The sequence below is a fragment of the Rhamphochromis sp. 'chilingali' genome, assembly GCF_963969265.1.
Source record: "Rhamphochromis sp. 'chilingali' genome assembly, chromosome: 19".
NCBI classification, from domain to species: domain Eukaryota; kingdom Metazoa; phylum Chordata; class Actinopteri; order Cichliformes; family Cichlidae; genus Rhamphochromis; species Rhamphochromis sp. 'chilingali'.
Window position 1 is genome coordinate 8,705,712 of NC_137946.1, and position 26,329 is coordinate 8,732,040.

General features: G+C 40.2%; 2 protein-coding genes and 1 long non-coding RNA gene across 4 annotated transcripts; 2 read left to right on the forward strand and 1 right to left on the reverse strand.

The window, feature by feature from the left end:
• Positions 1-10: 10 nt before the first annotated feature.
• glra4b (glycine receptor, alpha 4b) lies at positions 11-9,871 on the forward strand. Its single transcript, XM_080867109.1, has 10 exons — positions 11-133; positions 578-705; positions 1,482-1,549; positions 4,338-4,561; positions 5,638-5,720; positions 5,822-5,959; positions 6,064-6,278; positions 6,922-7,086; positions 7,618-7,710; positions 7,826-9,871. Exons 1-10 carry the CDS (start codon positions 75-77, stop codon positions 8,087-8,089), a joined length of 1,437 nt encoding a protein of 478 aa, XP_080723235.1. The 5' UTR covers positions 11-74; the 3' UTR covers positions 8,090-9,871.
• LOC308387202 lies at positions 658-14,524 on the reverse strand. Its single transcript, XR_013969903.1, has 3 exons — positions 14,390-14,524; positions 6,139-6,269; positions 658-1,544 (listed from the first exon to the last, which is right to left on the reverse strand). It is a non-coding gene; the product is annotated as an uncharacterized lncRNA (long non-coding RNA).
• Positions 13,746-25,864, forward strand: nufip2 (nuclear FMR1 interacting protein 2). Of its 2 annotated transcripts, none has more exons than XM_080867107.1 (4): positions 13,746-14,162; positions 15,756-17,438; positions 21,376-21,408; positions 21,956-25,864. In XM_080867107.1, exons 1-4 carry the CDS (start codon positions 14,015-14,017, stop codon positions 22,006-22,008), a joined length of 1,917 nt encoding a protein of 638 aa, XP_080723233.1. In that variant the 5' UTR covers positions 13,746-14,014; the 3' UTR covers positions 22,009-25,864. The 2 variants fall into 2 exon arrangements, with proteins under 2 accessions (XP_080723233.1, XP_080723234.1); XM_080867108.1 differs by lacking the exon at positions 13,746-14,162 and adding an exon at positions 14,753-14,871.
• The last annotated feature ends 465 nt before the right edge of the window (positions 25,865-26,329 follow it).

Consider the following 26,329-nt stretch of genomic DNA (forward strand, 5'->3'; position numbering starts at 1 on the left):
ATCTCCGCATCCTTTTTTTTTTCCTTCCAAATTTTGGCTGTTTTTCTCTCATCTGTTGGGTCCACCAACTCAGAATGCTACTGCACATCCTGTGTCCACTGTGGGCTTCGTTTGTCATTTTTCAACAAGGCAGGTAAGATAGTTTTGAAAGTCTTTCCTTTCAAAAATGCAAGCGCCAGCCTGCACGCTTATTTGAAGGGGCAGTTACTGTACCTTACATGCTCCGATACTTCTTTAACAAAGAAGCTGCCGGCACAGCTTTTTCTCTTTAAGTGGAAAGAAACATGCATTAAATATTTTGTAATCTATAATTAAAAGCAACAGTTCCATTAGGTAAAAATACCCAATTAAATTTGCAAGATTTGAGAAACAGATCTTAAAAAAAAGAAAAAAGTAATTTCATGGATATTGTTCTTTTATTCAGAAAGCCTGCAATTTTATTCACAGCAGGACACCTTTAATCACAAAATGCATGTAATGTCCAAACTTAAATTTTAGCTTCTTAATACAAATTAGGAAGCTAGACATTAAGTTCATATTTATGTCAGTGAATCATCACTGCCCCATCACCCTGTAGGTCTGTGCAATGTAAGGAGCTGAAGTTCCCCAGCAGGGCAGTCAAGCCGCCCTCTCCCTCTGACTTTTTGGACAAACTGATGGGACGCACATCTGGCTATGATGCTCGCATCAGACCAAATTTCAAAGGTAACTGCACTCCCAGATGCAAATACTGCTCTATTTGAAAAGGTGTGAGAAAGAGTGCCGCTCAATTTGCACAACAATCTGTGCAGTGATGTGGCACAAATCCTTCACAGATGGGTCAGAGGCAAGAGATGCTGCAAGCTACGATGTCTCCATGCGAAAGTCTTTCTCCTTTTTTTCCTCCTCGTGTGTTGTTACGGTTTCTGTGTTGTCCCACACCCTAAGGTGATGGTGTCTTTTCACAGACGTCTCTTTCACATCGTTTTTATTTGACAGAAATGTGCGGTCATCCTTGCATGTTACCCCAAAGGCTCTTTCCAGTCCAATCTTGTGAAACTGGCAGAGTCTCTCTCACATAGTTCCTGCACCGCCTCTAGGGTCAAATTTCATATATATTTCATATTTGCTCCACATCCTTGTCAGTGCATTGTGGATAAATCTCTGCTGATTATCTATAAACACACCAATGTAAGTAAAACTGAATCAATAAATAATTGCCTCTTCGGAAATGACTCACTGAAATATTTAAAGTTCCAATGGTCGACAGATGGGCTACGCTAATGGGAGCGTACTGGAAATGACAACACAATTTCAGGCTTGTTATCGTGGATAAATCTTTATCAGGACACGGCATGGCATATTATGAAGGGAAAAAACAGATGTTGTGGTACAGGAATCCCCTGCTCTTCATCAGCTTTAATATTTGATGTGTTCCTTTTAGAAAACATCATCAGTGGTATTTAAGGAAGCAGTGTTACTAAGATGTGTCCTCCCGTCAGGTTCTCCTGTCAACGTGACCTGTAACATCTTCATCAACAGCTTTGGATCCATCACTGAAACAACTATGGTGAGAAAACATCTGTTTTAAATTTATCTGCTCTTTTTCGAAGGTGCCATTGTACAACATACATTTTAATGACTTAAAAAAAAACGGGTGTGTAACTTCAAATTTCTCGAATCCACATGAGTTCAAGAGTATACATACAGGCTCACATATATACTCACTTAAATCTTTTAAAAAGTGGTGCTGAAGGTTCTAAAACGTGTTATAACTTGACAAGGCCAAGGCCTATTAACTTTTTATTAGTGAAGTTAATAGACAGTTAATTAACAGTGCTCATTAGACTGACCAGTACTCAGAACAATAGAAATGTCCAAGAAACCCAATGAAGATCAGACAAGGAGAACTGTAGATTCTCCTTTTTGAACTTATTTATTTTTATTCATTGAACTGATGATTGTTTGATCATCAGAGGGTGCAGTCCAGGAAAGAAGGGAATGCTCCACAATCAGTGCTTTCATGCTCGAGTGAAATTTGCAGTTCCTCTGATGGACAAGCCAAATGTTTTTATGGTCAGGCAAAGACTGAGTTGTTTGGCCACAATGACAGGAGGAGTAAAGGTGAGGCCTTTAAGTCTGAGAGCGCTGTACCAGCTAAGAAGTATGGTGGTGGTAGCATCATGCTCTGGGGCTGTTTTACCGTCAGTGGTACTGATAGATTGCACAGTGGCTGGATTAACGAAGGAGGAGGACTACCTCTAAATTCTTTAACTTCGCCTCAACTAAACAGACAAAAGTTGGACATAACTTAATGTTCCAATACAACAATCCAAAACATGCATCAAAACTGGTTTTGTAATGAATAACGTAGGATGAAACTTCTGGAATGGCCTTCCCAAAACCCTGAACTACATTTAAATCTGGGTCTGTGACAGACAATTTAAATGAACATTAATAATTCTGCCAATAAGAGGGCTTAAATATTCAAAATTATGCAAATGAAAGCTTGTCATTTGTATGACTGTGACTGAACTCCTTTGGGCTTTACCTCCATTATCTCTTTATTTTTGTCACATATACTGTTACAGTGGTGGATGTTCATAATAAATACAGCCAAAGTTTCTAATATTGACATCGTATGTGCTGATAATCCCAGTGAGGTAAAAGCTAAGGCTTCAGACTGCTCTAAACAGGCGATGGACCGAGGGTCTCCACCAAGGAGCACATAAGACAAATAAGGATTATTTTTGATTTATGATTCATGCAAAGCTACGGTAGTAAAATCCAAGAATATAAATATATAGTTGGAGGTGAGCATAATAGGTCCTCTTTAAAAATGTCACTTTGACTAAAGACTCAAGGAGTGCCTATAAATAGCTGAGCTTTTATGGGAGTGTCTGTAGCTAACATTTGTAGCCACTTTCACTGTAATAATGTTCAATATAAATTTGCATCATTGCCTCTAAGTTAGAAGTCGTAGCTCATATTAATCCCTTATACTCACAGAACATGTGAATAATGTACTGGAAACTATATTCACATCCTTTAATTCAGTCAAAGCAGTTATACTACAGCTTAGAGATACAATACTACAACTTTAAGGTCCCGTATTCGGTATTTTACTCAGTAAACATGTGCACGAATTAGCATAAAATAAGTCAGTCAGTATCACAATCAATCTGCATAACATTTTGTAATATGATAACTGGCACTAATCTTACTCTGACTGATGACTGAAGCTGCCAGTTAAAGCCAGTACCAAAACAAATGGAAAACCAATAGCACAGACCAATAGTTCCTGTGTCAAAATTTATAGGGGGGCAATTGTGCTTCTTTCCAGCTCCAACTTAGTAACTTAATTAAGTAAGTCTGCATGACTCAGAGTTGAAAATAATCCTTGTTAATTTACACTGGACCTTGGTGTCAGCCCCTCGGTTTATCTTCGGTCTGAAACAAGCAGTTTTAGCTCCCCTGTGTCAGGTCAGTTTGGTTGCCTCTCGCAAACCAAACAGCAGGCGGGTGGGGTTTCTGTGCTCACTGCCTGAGATGTGAGCCTGGGATGACTTCGTACAGAGCCAAGAGTAGAAAATCTGTCTGAAAACGAGTGTTTAAAACTGCCCGAAGCCCCGGGCTCACTGGTGAGCCAAAAAGCACTGACCTCATTATTTGAAACTCTGGCCGCATTTAATATGAGCATCCACGACTTTAATAGCAGTTGGAGAGCAGAGCTGGTTAAAGCTCATTTATGAGATGCATCAGACACTTTACTGTTTATTCATCTGAAGCTTCTTTTTTTTGTTTGGCTCCTCTCCGACTCTTGGTGGAGGCCAAGTTTCATGATGCCCAAACATACTATCATTAGATTATGACTGTTTAGTTGCTTCACCTTGTAAATGCATAACATAGTGTCAGCAAAGATCTTCTCATGTGTCTTTCTGTCTAAATAAGCAGCCATCCTTAATTTACAAGGCCTCTGGAGAATGTCTGGGGTTGGTCATGTTTGTTGATTTATTCACGTTTAGAGCCTGGAGAATTTGTGCATTTTGTAAAATACTAAAGGAGAGAGACATCAAATTTTAATTGATGAAATTGTAAGTGGAGTTTGCTGTTGTTCAGGTTATGGGAGCACTCAGGCCTGTTTGTCACCATTTGTCCCCTACCCAAACACACACAGACACACAGTCACGCCTGCCTGCTTAGAGGATGGTTCTTCTCTTTACTTTTGCCCTCTCGCTAAAATTAGATGCTTGAACATATGCAGCATACTTGCATGCATATGCAATATGCATATATCCATTTTTTCATCATTTATAAGTTTACACAGTTTTTAATTACGTGTTGCCTCCATAATTTAGGACTATCGGCTCAATGTATTTCTACGGCAGCAGTGGAATGACCCTCGACTAGCATATAAGGAGTACCCTGATGACTCTCTGGACTTGGACCCCTCAATGTTGGACTCCATTTGGAAACCTGACTTATTCTTTGCAAATGAAAAGGGAGCAAACTTTCACGAGGTTACAACAGACAACAAACTGCTGCGGATCTTCCAGAACGGAAATGTCCTCTACAGCATCAGGTGAGCCATTTTATGTGTGTTTATTAAATACGTGGGGTTAAGTTTTAATAGTACTTCAACTATCAAACACATTTCCAAAAATGCTTTGATGGGTAGCTCAGTGAATATAAAGTCTATTGAGAAGTACTGTAAACATCCAAGTGTATGGACTGCTACATATTTGTTTCACTCCAGTTCAGTTCAGTTGTAATTGCACTGTCCAGCATGCACTGTGAGCAAGTTCTTGTTAAGCAGCTACTGCAGGCTAAAGAGGAATCAGGTCAGTAATGTGCTGCTAAAGCGCTGGTGAATCGTAGCATAATGGTAAAGAGTTATAAATAGAAAGAAAAAAAGAAGCATTAGTTCTAGTAATTAAGATAAACAGGAATAAAATCCTTTTTTTTAAGGTTGCTTATATTATTTATGGCCCCACTTGGGGAAAACCACAGTGTCTGTGGACGACATTAAACCAGGATCATTTATGTTCCTCCTTTCTGCAATATTGCTCATTTATGTGAGAGGCTTTGCTTTGTGAGTGCAGGAGGGGAAAAATAGAGAAATAGGTCAGTGAAACGAACAGCATAATACAGCATAATACAACAAAGAACGCTGTGACAGCTAAAGAACATCTGTGTGTTATCTATAAAGCCAACACCTGTACTAAATAACGGAATGCTTTCTAATCTCGGTCTTTATGTTCTGTATCCCTATTTTTTTTTTTTTTTTTTTTTTTTTTTTTAAACTGATGGTGGTGATGTGTGTGTCTCAGCCGATTTTTATATCAAGCCCACCATAAAGGCTGACATGATGTCTGTCAGCACCTGTCAGTGCTTTCTGCAGCCTGTAAAGGGGGCAGTGAAATAGAAAAATGGAAGGGAGGACAGGTGTCGGAGAGGTTTGAGCTGCTTGATGTGACCACTGATGTAAGGTGAGTGTTCAAAAAAAGGGTTTGAGTGACACATGAGTAAGAAATAGCCAGTACTGTGGAGTTCACAGGTGGTCGTTAGCCAAGTCCCCCATTCGCCTTTTTTGGATAAGGTTCGAGGGTATCACCTTTTCATGTCATAGACTATTATGCTGCTGCTTCTGTTTTCCAGACTGACACTCACGCTTTCCTGTCCCATGGATTTGAAAAACTTCCCCATGGACAGCCAGACGTGCACCATGCAGCTTGAAAGCTGTGAGTTCATCTTCTTAGGCAGGCTAAGAAAACATTACATACAGGTTTTGACATAAAACTACTGCGTACTGCGTACTGTACACTTTCTCTTTCGCCTCTAGTTGGTTACACCATGAATGACCTGATTTTTGAATGGCTGGATGTGGGAGCAGTGCAAGTTGCTGATGATCTAATGCTCCCTCAGTTTGTGCTAAAAGAGGAGAAAGGTCTTGGTTACTGCACCAAGCACTACAACACAGGTACAGGACATATGACAACCCACTGTCCTACATTCTCAGTACACACTGTCCATCACCTTCTAATAAGACTTTCAGTTTGCACCTCTGCCTCCTCCTGTCGTCAGGTAAATTCACCTGCATTGAAGTCAAATTCTACCTAGAGCGCCAAATGGGCTACTACCTGATCCAGATGTACATACCGAGCCTGCTGACTGTCATCCTGTCTTGGGTGTCGTTCTGGATCAACATGGATGCAGCTCCCGCAAGGGTGGGATTGGGAATCACTACTGTGCTCACCATGACAACACAGAGCTCTGGCTCCAGGGCCTCCCTGCCAAAGGTCAGAAGCAAATTTCAGCAAGTTATCTGCTGTTTACTAAAAAGATAAAGTCAGAATGGAAATACAGAGGGGTTGTATGATTCCAAGAAAGTCAAATGAGATAAAATAGATTTAACAAGAGAATTTTTTAGCACCCAAATTTCAGTTTCTAATTGGACTACTCAACCTCACATTCATATTTAGCATCACCAGTCAGCTTAGCATGCATTTCATCGGGCTGTGGGATAATTTAGTTTTAACTTTTTTTCTAAGTGAATGGTATAATCAGTTTAATAAAAAATTTTTTTAATGTATTTAACATAAATATTATAAATGGAAATAATTAAATAATATAAAAATACAATAATATATCATCTTTCTTCACTCAGTCCAAAAGGAACCCCTTGCTGACCACATCCCAATGCTGAAGAACTACCTTAATAATGCACATTAACGCAATTGAGTAATAGTAATATTCCAGTTGTATTTTTAAAAAAGAAATCAGTGGCTTATACTTGATGCAAACTATTTTTGCTATGTTGACAGGTTTTATTAGTATTTTCTTTTGTGTATATGTACTGGAGGCTTCATTCAGCTGAGCTGGTGTTAAACTTCTTTCTGATTCTGATATTAATTGAGACAGTTGATTGTTATGGTTACGCAGGTATCCTATGTCAAAGCCATAGACATCTGGATGGCGGTGTGTCTTCTGTTTGTGTTTGCTGCACTACTGGAGTATGCAGCCGTCAACTTTGTTTCACGCCAGCACAAGGAGTTCTTCAGAATGAAAAAGAAACTCAAAGAGCAGCAGCAGCAGCAGCAGAGAACTGTAAGTGCAGCCCACCCACTCAGGCCCTCAGGCAGCTGTCACCTGCTATTCCCTGTGCCCAGCTCTGCACGAGCTGCTACTCACCTGCATGCTACACTCCAGTCAGGAAAAGCACACAGCACTGACCTGTGATTAATTCAAGCCATCACCTTATTCTACTGCTGGCTGAATGTTCTCAACATCATGGATATCATGAGAAAGGGAAGAATAAGGAAGACAAATTAGGATAAATTACCCTTAAACTAGATGAGGCTCTTCTTTTGGCCAGTTCTTCACATTTTTGAGAAATTTGGCCTTCATTAAGGCAAGTTAAAGCAATGTGACAGCAGCTGAAGAGCTCTTTATACCTTTTATAATATTTATGCCTCAGTACACCTGACATCTGCTTTGATCTGCAGTGCAATACAATGCATGTGGCCTGACATCTATGCAGTAGAGCAAAGTTGTGCCAGTTTTGCAAACTGTTCAGTCAGTGCAGTCTGTTTGACGATTAAATAATTGTGCCGGCTTTCCTCCCACACTCACCCGCAGGGGACCGGTGACAGTAAGGTGAAAGGAAACAACATGTCAGGGAACAATGCTCCTCATGGGAATGCATCCCAGCAGTGCAGTGCCTGTGCCAGGGTATGTACTGTTGCCTTGCTCACCAGCCAATTGCTGGCTCCAAAGAAAGAAAAAACAAACAAACAGTTTAGCTTAGTGATTTGCAGTGAGTCTGTGCTGTGTCTTTGTCTTCCAGGAGGAGGAGCTGGCACAGCAGGGTTTTCTGCTCCAGAGTATTGGACTTGCACTGTCCTCTCAGGAAATGGATGCAACACCCATTTTTGCTGATCTACCTCCTGGTTTGGGTTTCTATGAGATACGGAGGCGTTTTGTGGATCGGGCCAAAAGGATTGATACCATCTCCCGAGCTGTTTTTCCCATGAGCTTCCTGATGTTTAACGTCCTTTATTGGGTTACCTATAAAGTTCTGCGACATGAAGACGTCCAAGGAATACTGTGACAGACTGAGGACCATGAACAAGTTGGCTACTTCCTTCACTGAGTCCTCAGTTGAGTCATGCAAGATGTGTTTTGACTGCATGTTCAGTGCCACTGAGCAATTCTGTGACCTGGAAGAGTCCAGCGGTTTCTTTACATTTTGAATAACAAAATGCACTTTTTATTAGCACTTATGCATTTTCACATTAGGTTACTGTGTGCATTTACAGTTCCATCAAGTCAAAGTTCTATAGAGGAAAATCTGTGCGTGCAGTTGCTGTAGCCTCACATGTACTCAGACTGCACCTTTACTTTTTTACTGTGCACGAATTTTACAGTGGGCATTGTGCAAAAACACGTGTCTGCAGTATCATTGAAAACATGTACTTGTTATTCACCGTAACTGTGATTCAAAGGAATCAAGAGTCTGATTGCAGGCTGCAAATATTATGGAATATGAATTTATATGATATTAGGTTTCCTGCTGAAGGAGCTCAATCTGTAATAAAGACTTGAATATCCTGTTTGAGAAATATGTTTGCTTGAAAAATACTTTGATCTCTTTGAATTAGTAATATTCATCTCAACCATCTGAACCTTTAGTTTCATATCTGCATACTGGCCAGATGTTGATATTATTAATATTTTATCAGGAACAAGAGTAACGTTATGTAAATGCAATTAAGGTAAGAAATATAGTATTATTAGAAACTAAAAACTTCCAGAGAGCACTGTACTATTCCAAATAGTTTCTATTCATATGATATTAAACACAGAGAAATAATCATTAACTACAGTGAGGAAATAATGTTTCAGTTTTTCAGAACCTGGCTTATTTGGTTGTCAGAATAGCTTTTTAAGCTGCACACATCTGGTACTGAGTTCTCCTAAGGGCTTGCAGAAAGTGTGTTTTACTGGTGTTTAACAAAGCCCACCTAAATTACACAGTAGGAGTACACTCTGTCTCTTCTTATCGAATAATCTCTGGAACACATTGTTGGTACAGCTAAAATAAATACAGTTCGAAAAGTAGCGCAAAACCTTCACTCTTGACCCCATGGGAGGAGCTAGAGGTGACCATAGCCACATCGGAACAAAGCCTGACCACCCAACACAACCAATGGTGATGCATTAGAGCACTACGCAAACACTACTATTTTACTAGAAGAACATTTTATGTGGGACAATTTCTCAATAGTGTATTTTTACAGTACTCATATAAATGTACATTTTTTTCTACACTTAAACAATTCCAGATCTGGTTTACAGTGAATGCAAAGTATAATCTAGACTTAGCATAAAGATCCTCTGCAATCCTAATAAACCTCGACAGTCTCAACCTTGTCATTGTATTAGAAATGGTCTGTTTCTGCCACCGTTTTGCCACCAGGGATCCAGTCCCTCATTTTATTGCTATTGTTAGGGTCCACGTTCCCCTTTAAAAAGGAGGGTCTGCTTAAATCAATAGAAACTTGTTCTGAGCGATCACTTTCATTCTGTGATGACGTATTTCTTTCCTGATGGGAGTGTTGTCTTACAGGATGACAACACATCCATCCACAGGGCACAAACAGTCACTGAAGGGTTTGATGAACATCCACAGTAATGGGAATTGTATGTTATGGTGTTTTGCATTCCCTAATTTTGAACCATCAGGGCTCAACACCAGCCATCATCCAAACACTTAATGAGGGTCTATTATCCCCACTGTACAGTTCTAGAGACTTTGAGAATCAATGCCAAGGCACAGTGAAGCTGTTCTGATGGGACACTGTGCTCCATGTCCCATCGCTGTTGTTTCTCACCGATCTGCAATTTAATGTGAAATTCTAAAGTTATTATAGTGTTACCTTTCACTGTTTAATGACAGATGCAAAAAGTTTGGTTCATTCAGACAACATTCAATTAAGTTGAATGTTTGCTTAATAGAGCTGACATTTTATTTCAAAAACTATCAGATCTATCTCACAAATGCTAAACTGCATTTCATTACATTTGTCTTCCATCTGATGCCCGAGTCAGTCTTCATTATGTTTGCAAATGATAAATAAGCCATGCAATAAATACCTTTTGAGCAATAACTTGTTCAGTACATCACATGAATTTTGTTCTTAAGGTATTGCTAGGTTAACATTTCTAGTCCATCACATGGTTTTAGCTTTTTATAAAATCAAGTTATCACATGAATTATTCATTTTAAAAAGTAGAAAAAGGGCAAACATCAGCACTGAGACTGTGTGAAACTAGTGTGACCTCTTTTTTCCCCCTCCTAAAAAGTGTCAAAGATAAGAGGATCCTTGACACTGTACTGTATTTGTGCGAATCAGCTACCCTCACCATGACGAATCCAGAATCGATGTTCATTTCAGTCGTTTTCTTCTACTATATTATACTCACCCTTGGATAACTACACTTGCATGCGTGAGCTTAGCTCAAACAAGGGACAGCCACCACAATTTCTTGCCTTTGTTTTGAATGAAAATTTGTCTTTCTTTTTTCTTTTTAGAGCTATACATTATTTAGGCCTAGTATTGTGTCCTATGGGGTATTTACCCAAATACTATGCCGAAGTTGAATTTTATTGTATGCACTTTTACATCACTCATGTAATTGTATGAAAAGCTACTTCTTCTACAACACTGTATTTAGTGTTTGTACTCTGGGGTTCACTCTAATTGTTTAAAGCATACAGGTTAATATAAAAAACATATGATGCTATGTTGTTAAAGAATTAGCTAACCAGAAGTATATTAAGTAAAAACAATATACACACTGATTAATAAGTAACTATGACTCAATAATGTGTATTATCACAGAAAAGGCCCGTTTTTACATTGGGTATTTCAAGTACATACTGATGCTACTTGCTAAGTAAGATTTTAAATCCCAAAATTAGATTCAGGGTAAAGGATTTTGCAACACTATGCAAAATACCTAGCACTTAGACCCCCGGAGAGCAGTCATTTTGGTTTTCTACCTTAGACCCCTGCGGAGTCATCATTTTGCGTTTCTACCTTTAAAAGCCGGAGAGCAGTCAGTCAAATGCTGGAGTCGTTCATATGTATATTAGGTCGTTACCTAGGAATTCTGGAGGGAGGGGAGTGGGGGTGAGTGATTGAGGGGGTGGGGGAGTGGAGTGTTGCATGATGTCTTGGAAGCGGTTTCGTGCCATAGTTCCAATTATCTGTGGGTTTCCCAGGTTTGCTGACCAGCAGTCATTTACCGATGGAACCCTGTAAACCCCCCGCAAGATGACAATTGCAATAAATGCCATTAGTTCAGGGAGGTCCATGAACCAATGAACATGCTCCATGCACCACTCAGCAGGCCATTTGTAAATATGTGTACAAATGGTTGGTTTTTTTGTACTGTTTTCATCAATAAATGTCAGCAACAAAGGACATACACCCATGTGTGTTGATTTCTCCCTAAGATGGCAAACTGAAACACTCCAAGTTGGTGACTTTTGGAGATTTGTTTCCCTGGATGATTGAGAATGCATCAAGATGAAACACAAAAGGAAGCTCACCGCTTTTGTTGCTGCCATAAATGCCATTAGTTCAGGGAGGTCCATGAACCAATGAACATGCTCCATGCACCACTCAGCAGGCCATTTGTAAATATGTGTACAAATGGTTGGTTTTTTGTACTGTTTTTATCAATAAATGTCAGCAACAAAGGACATACACCCATGTGTGTTGATTTCTCCCTAAGATGGCAAACTGAAACACTGAAACACTCCACTCCCCCACCCCCTCAATCACTCAGTGAGTGATTGAGGGGGTGGGGGAGCTGCTAAAAGCGGTGAGCTTCCTTTTGTGTTTCATCTTGATGCATTCTCAATCATCCAGGGAAACAAATCTCCAAAAGTCACCAACTTGGAGTGTTTCAGTTTGCCATCTTAGGGAGAAATCAACACACATGGGTGTATGTCCTTTGTTGCTGACATTTATTGATAAAAACAGTACAAAAAACCAACCATTTGTACACATATTTACAAATGGCCTGCTGAGTGGTGCATGGAGCAAGTTTTGGGTGGCTTGCGACCTAAAATCCAAGTACACAGATGCAAAAAAAATCAGGCCACTGTGCGATGTGTTCACTGCTACAGGTACACATGTGGTAAATGCAGACGACAGATACCGTGGCAGTGCCAGGATTGTGAGTGATTGCTGAAAATGTTGAAATGTACTCACTCACTTTTTATCATTATTTGTAAATATGTGTACAAATGGTTGGTTTTTTGTACTGTTTTCATCAATAAATGTCAGCAACAAAGGACATACAAAGGACATGTGTTGATTTCTCCCTAAGATGGCAAACTGAAACACTCCACTCCCCCACCCCCTCAATCACTCACCCCCACTCCCCTCCCTCCAGAATTCCTAGGTAACGACCTAATATACATATGAACGACTCCAGCATTTGACTGACTGCTCTCCGGCTTTTAAAGGTAGAAACGCAAAATGATGACTCCGCGGTCAATTTAGCCAATTTAGCTTCCACTTCCACCATTTGACTGCTCTCGGGTTTTATAGGTAGAAAGGTAGAAGCCTGGGGATGCTAGTCTAGTAAATACCAAATAATATTCACACTCTTATAGTGTCACTTTTCCTGCTATATTACTTTTTAGGTATGTTGGGGCTCAGCATTGTCACAAGGGCCTGAAAAATAATGCACAAGCCAATGTAACGACTCACGGTTTTACAGTAGAACATTGCACTCTAAGAAGATGATCAATGTTCCTCACTTCCCCAACAAAGCAGTCTCTATGGCTTTGTGATTTTTTTAGCCACAAGAGGGTGTTGTTGGTCCGTTAAAGTCCTGCATAAGCAACGTTGCACTGTGCCGACCCCAGTTTGCACAAAAGTAAAGCACATAAACCTTCCTTTTTACACTGTGTCAGTCAAGAATGAATAATGAATTAGCTTATATGTTACATGCACATATAGTAACAGGGAAGCAAATCGGTTTGCTTAGCAACTTTTATAAGACTTATATATAAAAATGTGTGTGTGTGTGTGTGTGTGTGTGTGTGTGTGTGTGTGTGTATATATGTTTATATATATACATATATATGTATATATATAAACTATTGCTGCGTATATATATATATATATATACACGTGTATATATATATATATGTATATATACGTGTATATATACATATGTGTATATATACATATATATATGTATATATACGTGTATATATACATATGTATATATACATATATATACACACACATGTATATGTATATGTGTCTGTATACAAGGGCGATGCCAAATATGGGAAGCACTAAATGCATGTTACTTTTTTAATGCCTCCTAACCCTAGTATACATTCACTTCGTGCTAAATTGCACCAACTACCCAATTGATATTATATTTTTAGATTATTATTTGTGTGCATACGCAAAGATTATTAGAGTAATGTTGTTGCTTGTTCAGAAAACGGGAACAATGTTCTTTACTGATTAAACACTCACAAGTGCATTGCTAATAAATTTGCAATAAGTATGTTTTTTCCACTTTGGGAGTGGGGTTGGTCTCGCCATCACCAACATGTGTCCACTGGCTTGAGACGTGGCAGCGCCTCCGGTCATGTGATTTTTGTTCGCACACGAACCCCACCCCGGTATCGCCCACCCCGAAAGGTTTTTTTCAATATCGCTCCTTCGTTATTCTACTGTCAGTTATCCGATTAAATACACGCACTGACAGAAAAAAAAGTGTTGAGAAATATTCCCCTGCATAACTCAGCACAAATAACTAGACATGGATTTGAGTGGTGGCGGTGACCACCCAAAACAGAGCCATTTTTAGACGTTTACTGCTGACGTTTACAGAGGCTTCAAATAGCTTCCGTTTTACTCTGGTAGTGATTGGACTGTCCTGTACTTGAGTGAGCTAACATACTGGTTGAACAAGTCCGACATTCTTCACTTCAATGGAGGAACAGCCCAAAGACCGGGCACAAGACAGGCAATACCATCACCACGGAGACGACAGGCACTCTTTTCAGCAGTCAACTTGTCTAAAAAATGATCAGAGCCACTTCCAGTGCCAGCATCAGGAAACGCAGACGAAGAAAACAGGTTGGGCCATCCGGAAAAGTTAGCTAATGCTTGCTAGCCTTGGTCAGCTAATGTCAGTGAGCCGACTAGCTTTTGCTAACTAATTTGAACTAAATCGCGATTGAGGACTTAGCCTGCTAGCTAGCTATTAGTTCATATTATATATGGTTCCTTGAGATAATTTGGTAAATGTTTCAGCTGTTGAAAAGCTTGGCCCTTTTTGACGGATAGCCGGACGAAGAACTCACCGTTATGTTAGCAAGTTCGCTAGCTGACGTTGCGTGACAGTTGTCGCTGTGGTGGTTTGACACATCGGGGATTGACCTTGTGCGCCGGTTTCGCCAACCATTTTTCTTTTGCAAATGCATCTTAATCATCTCAAGGAACCCCTGCCATGTTGCCATGTGTTCTTAGTGCATTATTTGATAGGAGTGCACGGCAAGTTGTCCTCAACAATAGTCAAATCTGTGTCTTTTTTTGTTCGGCATGCTCATGTCCAGCTTAGGAAAACCGAGCCGGCTCCACTGGAATGTTCTCAGCTGCCATTTCCTGTCAGCCATGTTAGACTATCACTGCTGGCTAATGCTGTAGTTCCACAGCTAGTTAGAAATTGTTGTACAGGCAACCTACTTTGCTGTTCTGGCATGTCTCTGCTGTCATTTTGGCTGCTGTGGTTGTTGCTGATAGGGCACAACAGTTCCTGGGCGTGTTGGTGGAAACCGAGCCGCTGGTTAGTTGACATTAGCTAAAGCTAGCCATCATTGACAGGCCTGTTGCATGTTGTCCAGTCAATGTGAAGCCAGGGAACAATTGGACAATGTCTTGTTTTGTGGCGCAGAGCTGACACTGTAAGCATCGTCCTTACGAGTCTATATGCACGCGTATGATTGCTAGTGAGTAAGAACCGGCCTCTGTGTAAGAGAGGAGAAGACTGTATGCAATCCATTGGGTGCTGCGCTCACAGACATTGAGGCAGCACCGTTGTGAATGGAAAGTCCTACGTTGACACAGCAATTCCCATGCGTCTCTGCCGTGCACGGGCCTGTTAATAGTTTATTGCTCCTCTGTGCGTGTACCATAAATGCTGTTGTGAGCGATCCTTGCAACAACTTGTCTCTGATGTCGAATATTCTCTGGGTTGGGGGAAGCTAAGCAAGAGTCCTTTGTTGTTGACAGTTGTGAAGCATATCTAATTTTACATGTAGTGAGCTCTCAGCTCATCTTGGAAGATTATTAGGAAGTTTAATTTCACACAGCACTATAAGAATAATTATAAACCCAATAAAGAGATCATGGGTGTGGTTTATATGTAATACTAGAAAAACATTTAAACGTTTAATGTGCATCTCTTTTTACTTGGATTTGTTTAGGTTAAGAGTTGCATAGTCACTTTTTTGCTAGTGTTGTCATGCTATTGCTATTGCTATTGTGATACCATGCGTGCGCACACACACAAAAAAATCTATAAAAGCCTTGTAGTTTCTCCAAGTATGAAACAGATTATTTGACACAGACTTTCAGGAAACGTAGTAGTTGTGGAGGTTTTCTGCCAGGTGAAAGGTGGTGGATGTGTTCCCTAATTTCAGTATGAACTGATTTTGTTTCCCCTTTCAGGCAATAAAAAAGTAAGCATCAGTGACGAGGAGGGAGAGAAGAATCCACATCTGTCTAATGCTGTTGGCATGTCGCATCCACCTAGCATCAATGCTAACAGACACACAATTAATACAAATGCAAAGCCCAAATCGACGCAAAAGCTGTGCACGACTGTTCCAAAAATAAGCATCAAAGGAATGGACCATAAGAAGAATATGGACTTTAAAAATGACAAGGAGAAGGTGCAGGATTTGAGTCATCATGAGGGCCCGCCTTTGGATAAGAAGGACTCCGTATTACTTCAAAATGGCGTCGTAAACTGTGGCTTAATTACAAATGGCTATTCTAGCAAGGACAATGACGGTAGTAGCTCGGAAGGTGGATATACTACTCCGAAGAAACGCAAGACCAGATGTAACAATACAAAGAACACTGATAATGTGATAAGAGAAAAGGAGAGAGACATGCAGCAGGGCCACACTACAGAGGAGCTGGGGGCTTTGAATCTAGAGACAAATGAGAAAGGAATGACCTCGAGACTCGATGGATTTAGAGCCACCCAGAAAGTAGAAACTCAGTTGACAGCCAAACGGGCTGTTGTATCAGAGGCTTCAGTGGGTGAATCTCAGAGGAAAAACTCTGATGGAAAGACAGTTGGCACCTTGGGTAAAAAAACTGAGGAAAGACACAAAGGCAAGCTTTCTTCACCTTCAAAAGAGGACTCATGGACTTTGTTCAAGCCTCCGCCAGTATTTCCTGTGGACAATAGCAGTGCTAAAATTGTTCCCAAGATCAGTTATGCAAGTAAAGTAAAAGAGAACCTCAACAAAGTAGCTCAAGGTGGAGGAGAGGCACTGCCTCCTCCTGTCAGACTGTCACAGGTCCCTATGTCTGCTATGAAAACCATCACCTCAGCTAGTTTTACTAATGGTCCTGTTTCTGGAAATGGAAACGGTTGCCCGTCAGTGGGTACCTTCTTAGCTCCTGCTGCTAGTAGTATTCCATCAGCCCAGTCTATCCTAAGTGGCGACAATGTAGCATCTCCTTTGGAAAGTAACTGTAGCTCCACAACTAGTCCTGTAGATGGAGAGGCATATGAGCTTAGAAAGTGTACTCTTTTAATTTACCCTTTAAATATGCAACCTGTACTCCCTAGCGCTCGTCACCTTGACCCACCAGCGGCTCAGACAAATCAGAAAGCCCTGGGAGATATCTTCCAGAATCAGTGGGGGCTTTCCTTCATTAATGAGCCCAACTTGGGTCCAGAAGGCGGAAATGGGCTGGTGCCCGGAGAGGACAAAACTACTGTGGTCACATCTAATAGCGAGTGTCAAGCTGTTGCAGCCAAGGTTGCCCAGCCTTGCTTTGACATTAGCCCATCATTGTTAGAGCCTGGGCCTTTGGTTCAAGACCCTGAGAAAAGGACTTGTATCCCTTGCATTGTGTCCAATGCTTGTCCTCCTGCTTATGGGATGAGTGAGGAGGAGAACAAGCTGCAGCCATGTGGCAAGGAAAAGACACAAGGTGCAGGAACTGCTGTGTTGGCCCCCAGTAAAGACAACGGTGCTAAGCCTGCGCAGGGTCAGCTAACCACTTTATTATTTGGCTCATCTAAAGAACAGGTTCTCTCTAAAGACATTAGCACGAGGTGTAGCTGGGGGTCCTTTGACGTTAAAGCTGCTGTCACTTATCACACTAAAGGTAAGTTTCACTCTCTGCTCTATCAAAAACATTAACCCAATAACCAGATTTGAATTCTTGTCATGTTTAAAAAAAGTCTATTTTTCTCTTATATTTCTTTAAGGTTTTGCTTACCTTGTTTGATAAAATAGCAGCTGTTTTATAGTTTTTCTACATCATGATGCTTTCTAAATGATCTTGCTATGTGTGTTCAGGTGTTGGACCAAAATTATTTCTGAAATGTTCCTCAAATGCACATCTGGGTGGTGATTCTTTTCTTTTCAAAATAGAAATATGTTTGTGTGGACTTAGCCTAAGATTCTGTTTTGGCACCACCTGTTCTGACTGTTAAAATTAGTGTAGCAGTTAACCTCAGCAAAAGTGCTTCAGCACACAGTCTGAGTAACTGTAGACAGCGTCTGATTTTTGCCTCACAGTTCTACCAAAGAAATGAACTAAGTCAGCCATAGATGACTTAATATGAAATTTGATTTGATTCTTTGCTAAGGTGAAATCGAATATTTGCACCTCACCAACCGAAATATCTTATCTATATTAAAAATGTTATTACCTTCCAAAAATGGCTTTTTGATAGGGCAAATGGTAGTTGTAGAGTAGTTTCGTTGCCTTTGAAAAAGTTACTACAAATACAGGACCAGGTCTGTGAGCACTTGGTCAGTTGCTGTCTTCAAAGTGACTTTGTGTTAAGGCGGTGATAAAACCGCAATAAGGTGGAGTCAGTCTGCTATCCATTTGTGATTGAATAGGGTTAAGTTAACAATGACATGCAGTCGGTTTGATAACATGAAGATTAACTGTGATAAAACGATGCAAAGAGACGTGTAGCAGACTACTGACTTTGACACTATGTTACAATCAGTCTATCTGTCTCTGTTTATAAATTGGATGACAGTTTGTTATAAACCTTTACCAGTACGTCTGAGAGTGATTCCAAGCTGTGATTGTTTGTAGACAAGTTGCCAATCCCCTTGCAGTCAACACAGTCAACTTTTGGGTAAACGGTTAGTCACCACATACAGTGGGGCAAAAAAGTATTTAGTCAGCCACCGATTGTGCAAGTTCCCCCACCTAAAATGATGACAGAGGTCAGTAATTTGCACCAGAGGTACACTTCAACTGTGAGAGACAGAATGTGGAAAAAAAAATCCATGAATTCACATGGTAGGATTTGTAAAGAATTTATTCGTAAATTAGGGTGGAAAATAAGTATTTGGTCACCTCAAACAAGGAAAATCTCTGGCTCTCACAGACCTGTAACGTCTTCTGTAAGAAGCTTTTCTGTCCCCCACTCGCTACCTGTATGAATGGCACCTGTTTGAACTCATCATCTGTATAAAAGACACCTGTCCACAGCCTCAAACAGTCAGACTCCAAACTCCGCCATGGCCAAGACCAAAGAGCTTTCGAAGGACACCAGGAAAAGTATTGTAGACCTGCACCAGACTGGGAAGAGTGAATCTACAATAGGCAAGCAGCTTGGTGTGAAAAAATCAACTGTGGGAGCAATCATCAGAAAATGGAAGACATACAAGGCCACTGGTAATCTCCCTCGATCTGGGGCTCCACGCAAGATCTCATCCCGTGGGGTCAAAATGATCATGAGAACGGTGAGCAAAGATCCCAGAACCACACGGGGGGACCTGGTGAATGACCTGCAGAGAGCTGGGACCAAAGTAACAAAGGTCACCATCAGTAACACACTACAACGGCAGGGAATCAAATCCCGCAGTGCCAGACGTGTTCCGCTGCTGAAGCCAGTGCATGTCCAGGCCCGTCTGAAGTTTGCCAGAGAGCACATGGATGATACAGCAGAGGATTGGGAGAATGTCATGTGGTCAGATGAAACCAAAGTAGAACTTTTTGGTATAAACTCAACTCGTCGTGTTTGGAGGAAGAAGAATACTGAGTTGCATCCCAAGAACACCATACCTACTGTGAAGCATGGGGGTGGAAACATCATGCTATGGGGCTGTTTTTCTGCCAAGGGGACAGGACGACTGATCTGTGTTAAGGACAGAATGAATGGGGCCATGTATCGTGAGATTTTGAGCCAAAACCTCCTTCCCTCAGTGAGAACTTTGAAGATGAAACGAGGCTGGGTCTTCCAACATGACAATGATCCAAAACACACCGCCCGGGCAACAAAGGAGTGGCTCCGTAAGAAGCATTTGAAAGTCCTGGAGTGGCCTAGCCAGTCTCCAGACCTCAACCCCATAGAAAATCTGTGGCGGGAGTTGAAAGTCCGTGTTGCTCGGCGACAGCCCCAAAACATCACTGCTCTCGAGAAGATCTGCATGGAGGAATGGGCCAAAATATCAGCTACTGTGTGTGCAAACCTGGTAAAGACCTATAGTAAACGTTTGACCTCTGTTATTGCCAACAAAGGTTATGTTACAAAGTATTGAGTTGTATTTTTGTTATTGACCAAATACTTATTTTCCACCCTGATTTACGAATAAATTCTTTACAAATCCTACCATGTGGATTCATGGATTTTTTTTTTTTCACATTCTGTCTCTCACAGTTGAAGTGTACCTCTGGTGCAAATTACTGACCTCTGTCATCATTTTAGGTGGGGGAACTTGCACAATCGGTGGCTGACTAAATACTTTTTTGCCCCACTGTATGCTTGCAGTTAATTAGGGCTGCCACGATTAGTCGACTAGTCACGATTACGTCGACTATCAAAAATTTAACAGTCGATGCGTCGTTTGAAGCTTTGTAAGATCACAAAAGACTCAGGAATAAGTGGTAGGATTTAAGAGTGTAATAACGGACTGAAACAGAAGATGGCAGCAGTGCATGTACAAGGATGCCAGCTGCCGTTAAACCCCGAAGAAGTAGTAGCTTTGTCCCAGAATTCATAGCGCAGCCCTGCTCAGTTTCCAACAATGGCGGCAGCTAGTTAGTTTTAATATTACTGTTATTATTCTTTCTGGGTCACAAAATAAACGTTTAACATATTTTCAGGCGAGAATGTAGCTGTGTAAACCTCAAATATCTGCTCAGTTTATCAAGACGCCACATATTTTGAAAAGCGCTCCGAAGTCTGTTACCCACTAGCTCGATAGCTAGCCGGGGCAAAGCTCACTAGAGCCGGTGAGAACCCTGGACTCTGGGCAAATAGTTTTCAAACCCACCGCCGTCTTTCGCTACTCAAGTTAAACATGATATATAAGTCACTTAGATAACTTAAAAATGTTATTGTTTGGCTTTTTTTAGTATTCTATTTATTCCTGAGTAAATCAGTTTGGCTGAGATTAAAGTTATAGTTTTTACACAGCTGAATAAACGTCAAGCAGACAACTGATTATCAGAAGTGTGAGATGCTCGAGAATATACTCAGTTTTCCTGTTATATTTTAGATAGCAAGGAGTTTATTAAACTTCACCGAAACAATCTGCAAATGTAATTAAAATTTAATAAACTATCATCTTGCCTTTATTTTTAGTTAGCACATACCATAAACACTTAAAGCTGTAAGCTAATGATAGTTACATAAGAGCAGATGCATGCTGGTGCAATAAGCTGTACGTTTTCATGCTCTGATTAGTCGACTAATCGCAAAAATAATCGGTGACTAGTCGACTATCAAAATAATCGTTTGTGGCAGCCCTACAGTTAATCACCAACAGCAAACAAAATTCAATGTCAGTTGTTGAAATGTACGGGGCTTTTATTTTCCTTTTGCAGTGGTCATTTAAGGGTTCTCGCGATTGCTGTTCGATATGTAAAAGTATAATTTTGTTTAACAGCATCAAGCATGAACCTAAATTCAGATTTTGTCAACTGTGTAAAACACTAACTTGTAAAATGTTTACATATTTGCTTTTTTTGTTTTGTTGCTGTTGCTTTCTTTTAATTGTTTTTTAGTTTTTTTGTTTTTTAAAGAATGTTTCATGATGAGCTAATGTGTGTTTTTGTTTCCTTTCATCAGAAATGGAATCCGTTTTCAACTTGCAAAAACAAGGTACAAAGATCCTGTCTTAAATATATGTGTTGGCACTGTTTTCCAAGCAAGGAATGGCTGTGGATTTAGGATTGGATTTAGTTCATTTTACCCATAGTTTTCTATAATGAAAAAAGGAAAAAAAACTTCAAATATTAATTTATTTGAAAGCCACCGTTTGAAACTTGCAGTTAAGGTCCAGAATACACTATGTCTGACAGTAGTAATAATAAGAAAGATGGGGGGTGTTTGTTTTTGTTTTGTTTTTTTTGTACCATTACTAAATGCTTCAGAAAGAAAATAATCGTATTGAATGACAAGATAAGAAAAAATAATGGGATAAAGCACGGCAGTGTTATCACACATTTATGAAATCCTCTGTGCTAGCTGAGACACTGAAATGACCAGCATGGCCACATTCACCTAAGTAAATGCTGAGGCACATTAGGGGTTAAGTCCTTAATGTGCTTCAGAGTAAGGCCATTTAATGCTTTAAGAAATGATGCGTAACATTTTAAAATAAACACAGAATCCTTGATCACCCTAATTCATCTCCTCTCTCCTGTAGATCCAAAAAGGGTAGTAATTTACGGCGAGACCAAGGATGGACCTGATCAGTGAGGTAGATGGCCTACAGTACTTACCTTCTTCTCTTCTGGGTGCTGCAGTTATCTACCTTGGAAATCACAAATCCTGTTGGATAGAAGTGACAACTGTGAAAACATTTGATAGTTTAGCATGACAGATTTTCCATGGTATCTCGGGTGGAATAACGGACTTCTCTGGGGGCATCAAAATGAACACATAAGCTCTGGATGGACGTTAAAAAGGAGCTGATTGGTGCCTCTCCAACATGACGAATGGACACTTTGGGCTGCGATCTTTGTTTGTCTCATGGCTCTTTAGTGATAATGTTTGGGAGTTCATCAAAAGGAAGGTGTTTTGGACTGCACCTCCCTAAGCCTTTATCCTGTTGACCTGTGGCAGCAGTCAGTCTGACTACAGCATGCCTCAGTCATGTTTTCTTTTACACATTCACAAGTTTCATTGTAGATATGTTAGACGTTATACATGCACATCTGTGTGCAAGCTTGAATTCATCATGAATGAAAGGAGAACACTCTGCAAAGCATTCTTTGGGGGGAGGTCTGTGGGGTCCCACTTAACTCTAAGTTAAATGGGAGCTTATAGGTGAGGCCCCATCCAGGAAGGGAGTCTTGTCTTAAATCAGTAAGGGAAAATTTAATTGCCCACATTTTCTTTTTGTGTCGTTTCGTCTTACCTAACATGAGTGTTATCTGCACTACAGTTTGACCCTAGAGCACAGGTACAAAAGTGCCCAGTTTGAAGGAAAGCCACCCCCTTTGTTTCACTGTTTATTAGGTGTGCTAAAGAGTCAAAAATAAGGTCTCCGTTAAATTCATCCTGAAGCTTTTCATACATTTCAGATTATTAGAAGGTTGTCACCGGCTGTTCTTAAACTGAGGTTCATTATACGTTCTATTAAATGAACTCTGAGTTGGGGAATAAGCTTGGTGACAAACTGTTAGGTAAAATAAAAGGAGGAGGAAAAAAGAGACATTGCTTCCACAAAAGTGTTCTGCATTTTGTGCTTTTCGTTCAGCAGTAAGGCTCAGGATGTCAATACAGATTATTTTGCCTGTATTTGTGTTCAGTTCCTCTTGTTCTACATTTTTACAATGTACTTTCTTGTTTTGTTTTTTCTTTTGACTCAGAATTTGGTCTTTACTTTTCTGCCTTGTACGGCATCGTTTTTCTTGCATGTTTACTGGTGGAAACGCACGAGTTGGAGGTCACTGTTCATCGGCATACAAAGATAACAGTAACAGAACAATTGCAATACTAATCTTAGTTCCCTAAGTAGACACTTTTTCAAACTGTTCAAATGTGAAGATTAGTTAAATGCTATTATGTTTTACTGTGGATAACCTATTACGTTTGCAAACCAGTGTGCAATAACACCGTGTGATCCATACATGCGTGTTGGGAGGGGTTGTGAGGGTTATGTAGAGCTACAACGTCATCAGCCAAGATGCTAGCGTGGCCTGCAGTGCAGTTCAGAATGTTTAAGGGTGTTCAGTTTGTTGCACGACTTCTAAATTCAATGGTGGGATATGTGTATATTTTTTAAAATTATTCTAAAGGCTCATGTTGTAAGATCCAAGTCTAGGCAGCCCAAATCTGCTAGCTGACCAGCTGTGATGTCAATTTTTTATTTTTTTTCCTTCACCATCAGCAAATCAAGATCGGTTTACTCAACAAAGCAACTGTCCAGGTTTTTCTCTAGAAGCTCTGATTTGGCTAATGTGTGGATTATTAGCACTTTATGTAAACTAATTGCTTTTATCTTATGATTAATAGACAAAATCTGTGTGTAGTGACGAGAAATCCTCCTTGAAAGAATGGCTCTGGGCTGTTACTTTTCAGAAAAAAAGCCGCTAAATATACAGAATTATTAAATATAACTCAGGTAGTGTTGATAAAGCCATGACTGTGTTTAATATTGTTTCTTGCCAAACGGCCCCCGTCACGTAAACGTTCTCATTGGAAAGGTTGACTTTAAGTCTGATTTATATAAAGTATCGTATGTTGTGACAACACACCAAAAAGTTAATACTTTGAGAAAAAAGTTGTCATGGCGTGGGAGGTGCTGTCATTAATCGTTTTGGGCTCTAAAATTGTTGTTTCTTTTCCTTTTAAGCACAGTGCTGCACAGGCTCTTTTCCATGTATCCTGGACTGTAACCTTGTAATCTCTGCCGGTTCATTTTCTCCCTTATGTGTTCATAGTGAAGCACCTCTTTGATTTATTAATGCTGAACATCAGCAGTGTTTCTACGGGGGTACACATGAGTTTTCAAGTACACTTCTTTCCACTGTGTCCTGATTAGGCAGCGGCACAGCTCGCGCTCATGCACGGAGAGGGGACGTCATAACTGCCGCCATGTTTTTGTACAAGTTGTCTTGACATTTAACTTCCACATCTAATCGCAGTCGGCTCTCTGGTATTTAAAAAGCTTTGTTTTGGCTTTCATTGTACGCCATTTGATGGATGAGTGTATCAGCAGACGCTGCCCTCTGAACGAGAACGCTCGTGTCAGACGTGGTCAATGAGGAAGCGGGGGTAATTGAGGAGGTATAAGCGCTTATTTTTATGTTGTTCTGTGCTTGTGGAAAATTGACACTTAATCTGGCATCAATTTACAACAAACACCGCAGTTTAATTTCTTGCAATGGCCCATAATCTGTTTGCGGGGGGCTGGGGACACAATCAGGTTACCATATGGTTAATGTTCAGGCTGAAAGGATTATCAGTGCACAGCTATAGGCTTGTAAATGTAAAGCAGGGTGATCAGAATAACTAGTACGTGATCTTACTGTAGTATTATGATGAAAACACTATTTTCTCATGTGTGGGTTTCTTTTGTTTCTTTGGGGGGGGGGGTTGTTTTTGTTTTTTCTGTCTCTTTCCTTTTTAATGCTAGAGTGGTCCTGGTAGAGGGAAATCAGAGATTCTCCTTTGCTCCCACCCTGATGCCCCTCTTTTTCAAGCACTTAATACAGCAACAAGGCTATATTGAATATGCATATATTGAGAGAGAAATAATTATTCAGCATTGTAGCCTGCAAACCAAAAACAGGTTCTTGAAGCAGAGTAGGTGGTTAATCAGTGGTTTGTTTTTTGGGTGGTGGTGGGAGTGAGTGACTGTTGGTGTGGTGAGAAAGAAAAGCCTGATCATGTGGAGTTTATATTTCCACCCCCTCAGGATGTGCAATCACCTCAAGGATGCTTCCAGGTTGTGAGTGGCAAGTTTGTTTGTTTGGTGCGCGCATAGCGAGTTCTTCCTATTATATGCAAGTTCCTCGTATATTTCAAAAAAGTCCCTCGTTTCATGTTCAGGTGCCTGTGTTATAAAGAAAAACTTTTACAGCAATTTTGATTGTTTCAAATCTGCTTCCAGCGTATATCTGTGCCATTTTCTTTATTTCTTTTGTTTTGTTTTTTGGAACATTTGCAACGCTGTTCAAGTATTCTTTGGCTGTTCCTAATTGTTCTTCTTTTAAACGATGTGGATGCCACTGAAGGCGAGGAGCGTTTCAGGCGTCCTGTAGGTTGTGTTCACAGGTGCGACCTAAAGCCAAATCACACGGGCACGGGAGACAGATCTCTGCTCGCTGGTGTATACTCCAGTCCGTTGTCGAGTTAATGTCTGAACGTAGCACATAATTAATTTGAAATTATTTAACAAGTTTAATCTTTTAATGTGTTTAAAAAATAAAAATAAAAAAAAGTTTTATTTTTGAGTTATAATTTATCCATAGATGCACAAATAGGATGTGACTAAAATAAATAATTAAGAAAATCTCAATGTCTCATTTTTGATGAGCGCTAGATGTTTAGTTAGTAAGGCTGATGTAGACCTACTACTTTTTTCTTTTTCTTTTTCTTTTTTTTTTTTTAAATCCCAATGTCAAGATATTTGCCCTCAATGGGTTTTGTTTGTTTGTTTTTCTCTCATCCAATTTTATACAAATTTCCTTAATTCTTCAGATAGTTCTGATGGAGTGATGAGCATTGAAAACACTGCATCCAGAGTTCCTCTTGATTATATTTTTATTTGTCGTGTTGTTGATCATGTTGTGAGGTGGGGGGGCGAGGTGATTTGTTTGTTTTTGTTTTTTTTGTTTGTTTTTTTTAAAGTGCAGTTCAACAGCTCTGAATCTGCTTTCGCCAAAGGTACACTACTCAGATATTCAGCTACTGAATGACAAATGCACAGACAGACAGAGGGCGGTTGATGGAGATGAGAAGTCACTACTGTAGCAGCTGAATGTCACTTTGAGCGCGTTGACTTACGGTGTGGGTGGGGGGGATTCTTAAAACAAATACCGGAAGTGCTGCTTCATCATCCAGTAATCAG

Excerpts from the sequence above, each read along its gene's own strand:
- glra4b (XM_080867109.1), top strand. The coding sequence starts at position 75 with ATGCTACTGCACATCCTGTGTCCACTGTGGGCTTCGTTTGTCATTTTT. Across the intron at positions 4,562-5,637 it reads AATGTCCTCTACAGCATCAG|ACTGACACTCACGCTTTCCT; the intron begins GTGAGCCATTTT and ends TCTGTTTTCCAG. Across the intron at positions 5,721-5,821 it reads CACCATGCAGCTTGAAAGCT|TTGGTTACACCATGAATGAC; the intron begins GTGAGTTCATCT and ends TTTCGCCTCTAG.
- nufip2 (XM_080867107.1), top strand. The coding sequence starts at position 14,015 with ATGGAGGAACAGCCCAAAGACCGGGCACAAGACAGGCAATACCATCAC. Across the intron at positions 14,163-15,755 it reads AACGCAGACGAAGAAAACAG|GCAATAAAAAAGTAAGCATC; the intron begins GTTGGGCCATCC and ends TTCCCCTTTCAG. Across the intron at positions 21,409-21,955 it reads TTTCAACTTGCAAAAACAAG|ATCCAAAAAGGGTAGTAATT; the intron begins GTACAAAGATCC and ends TCTCTCCTGTAG.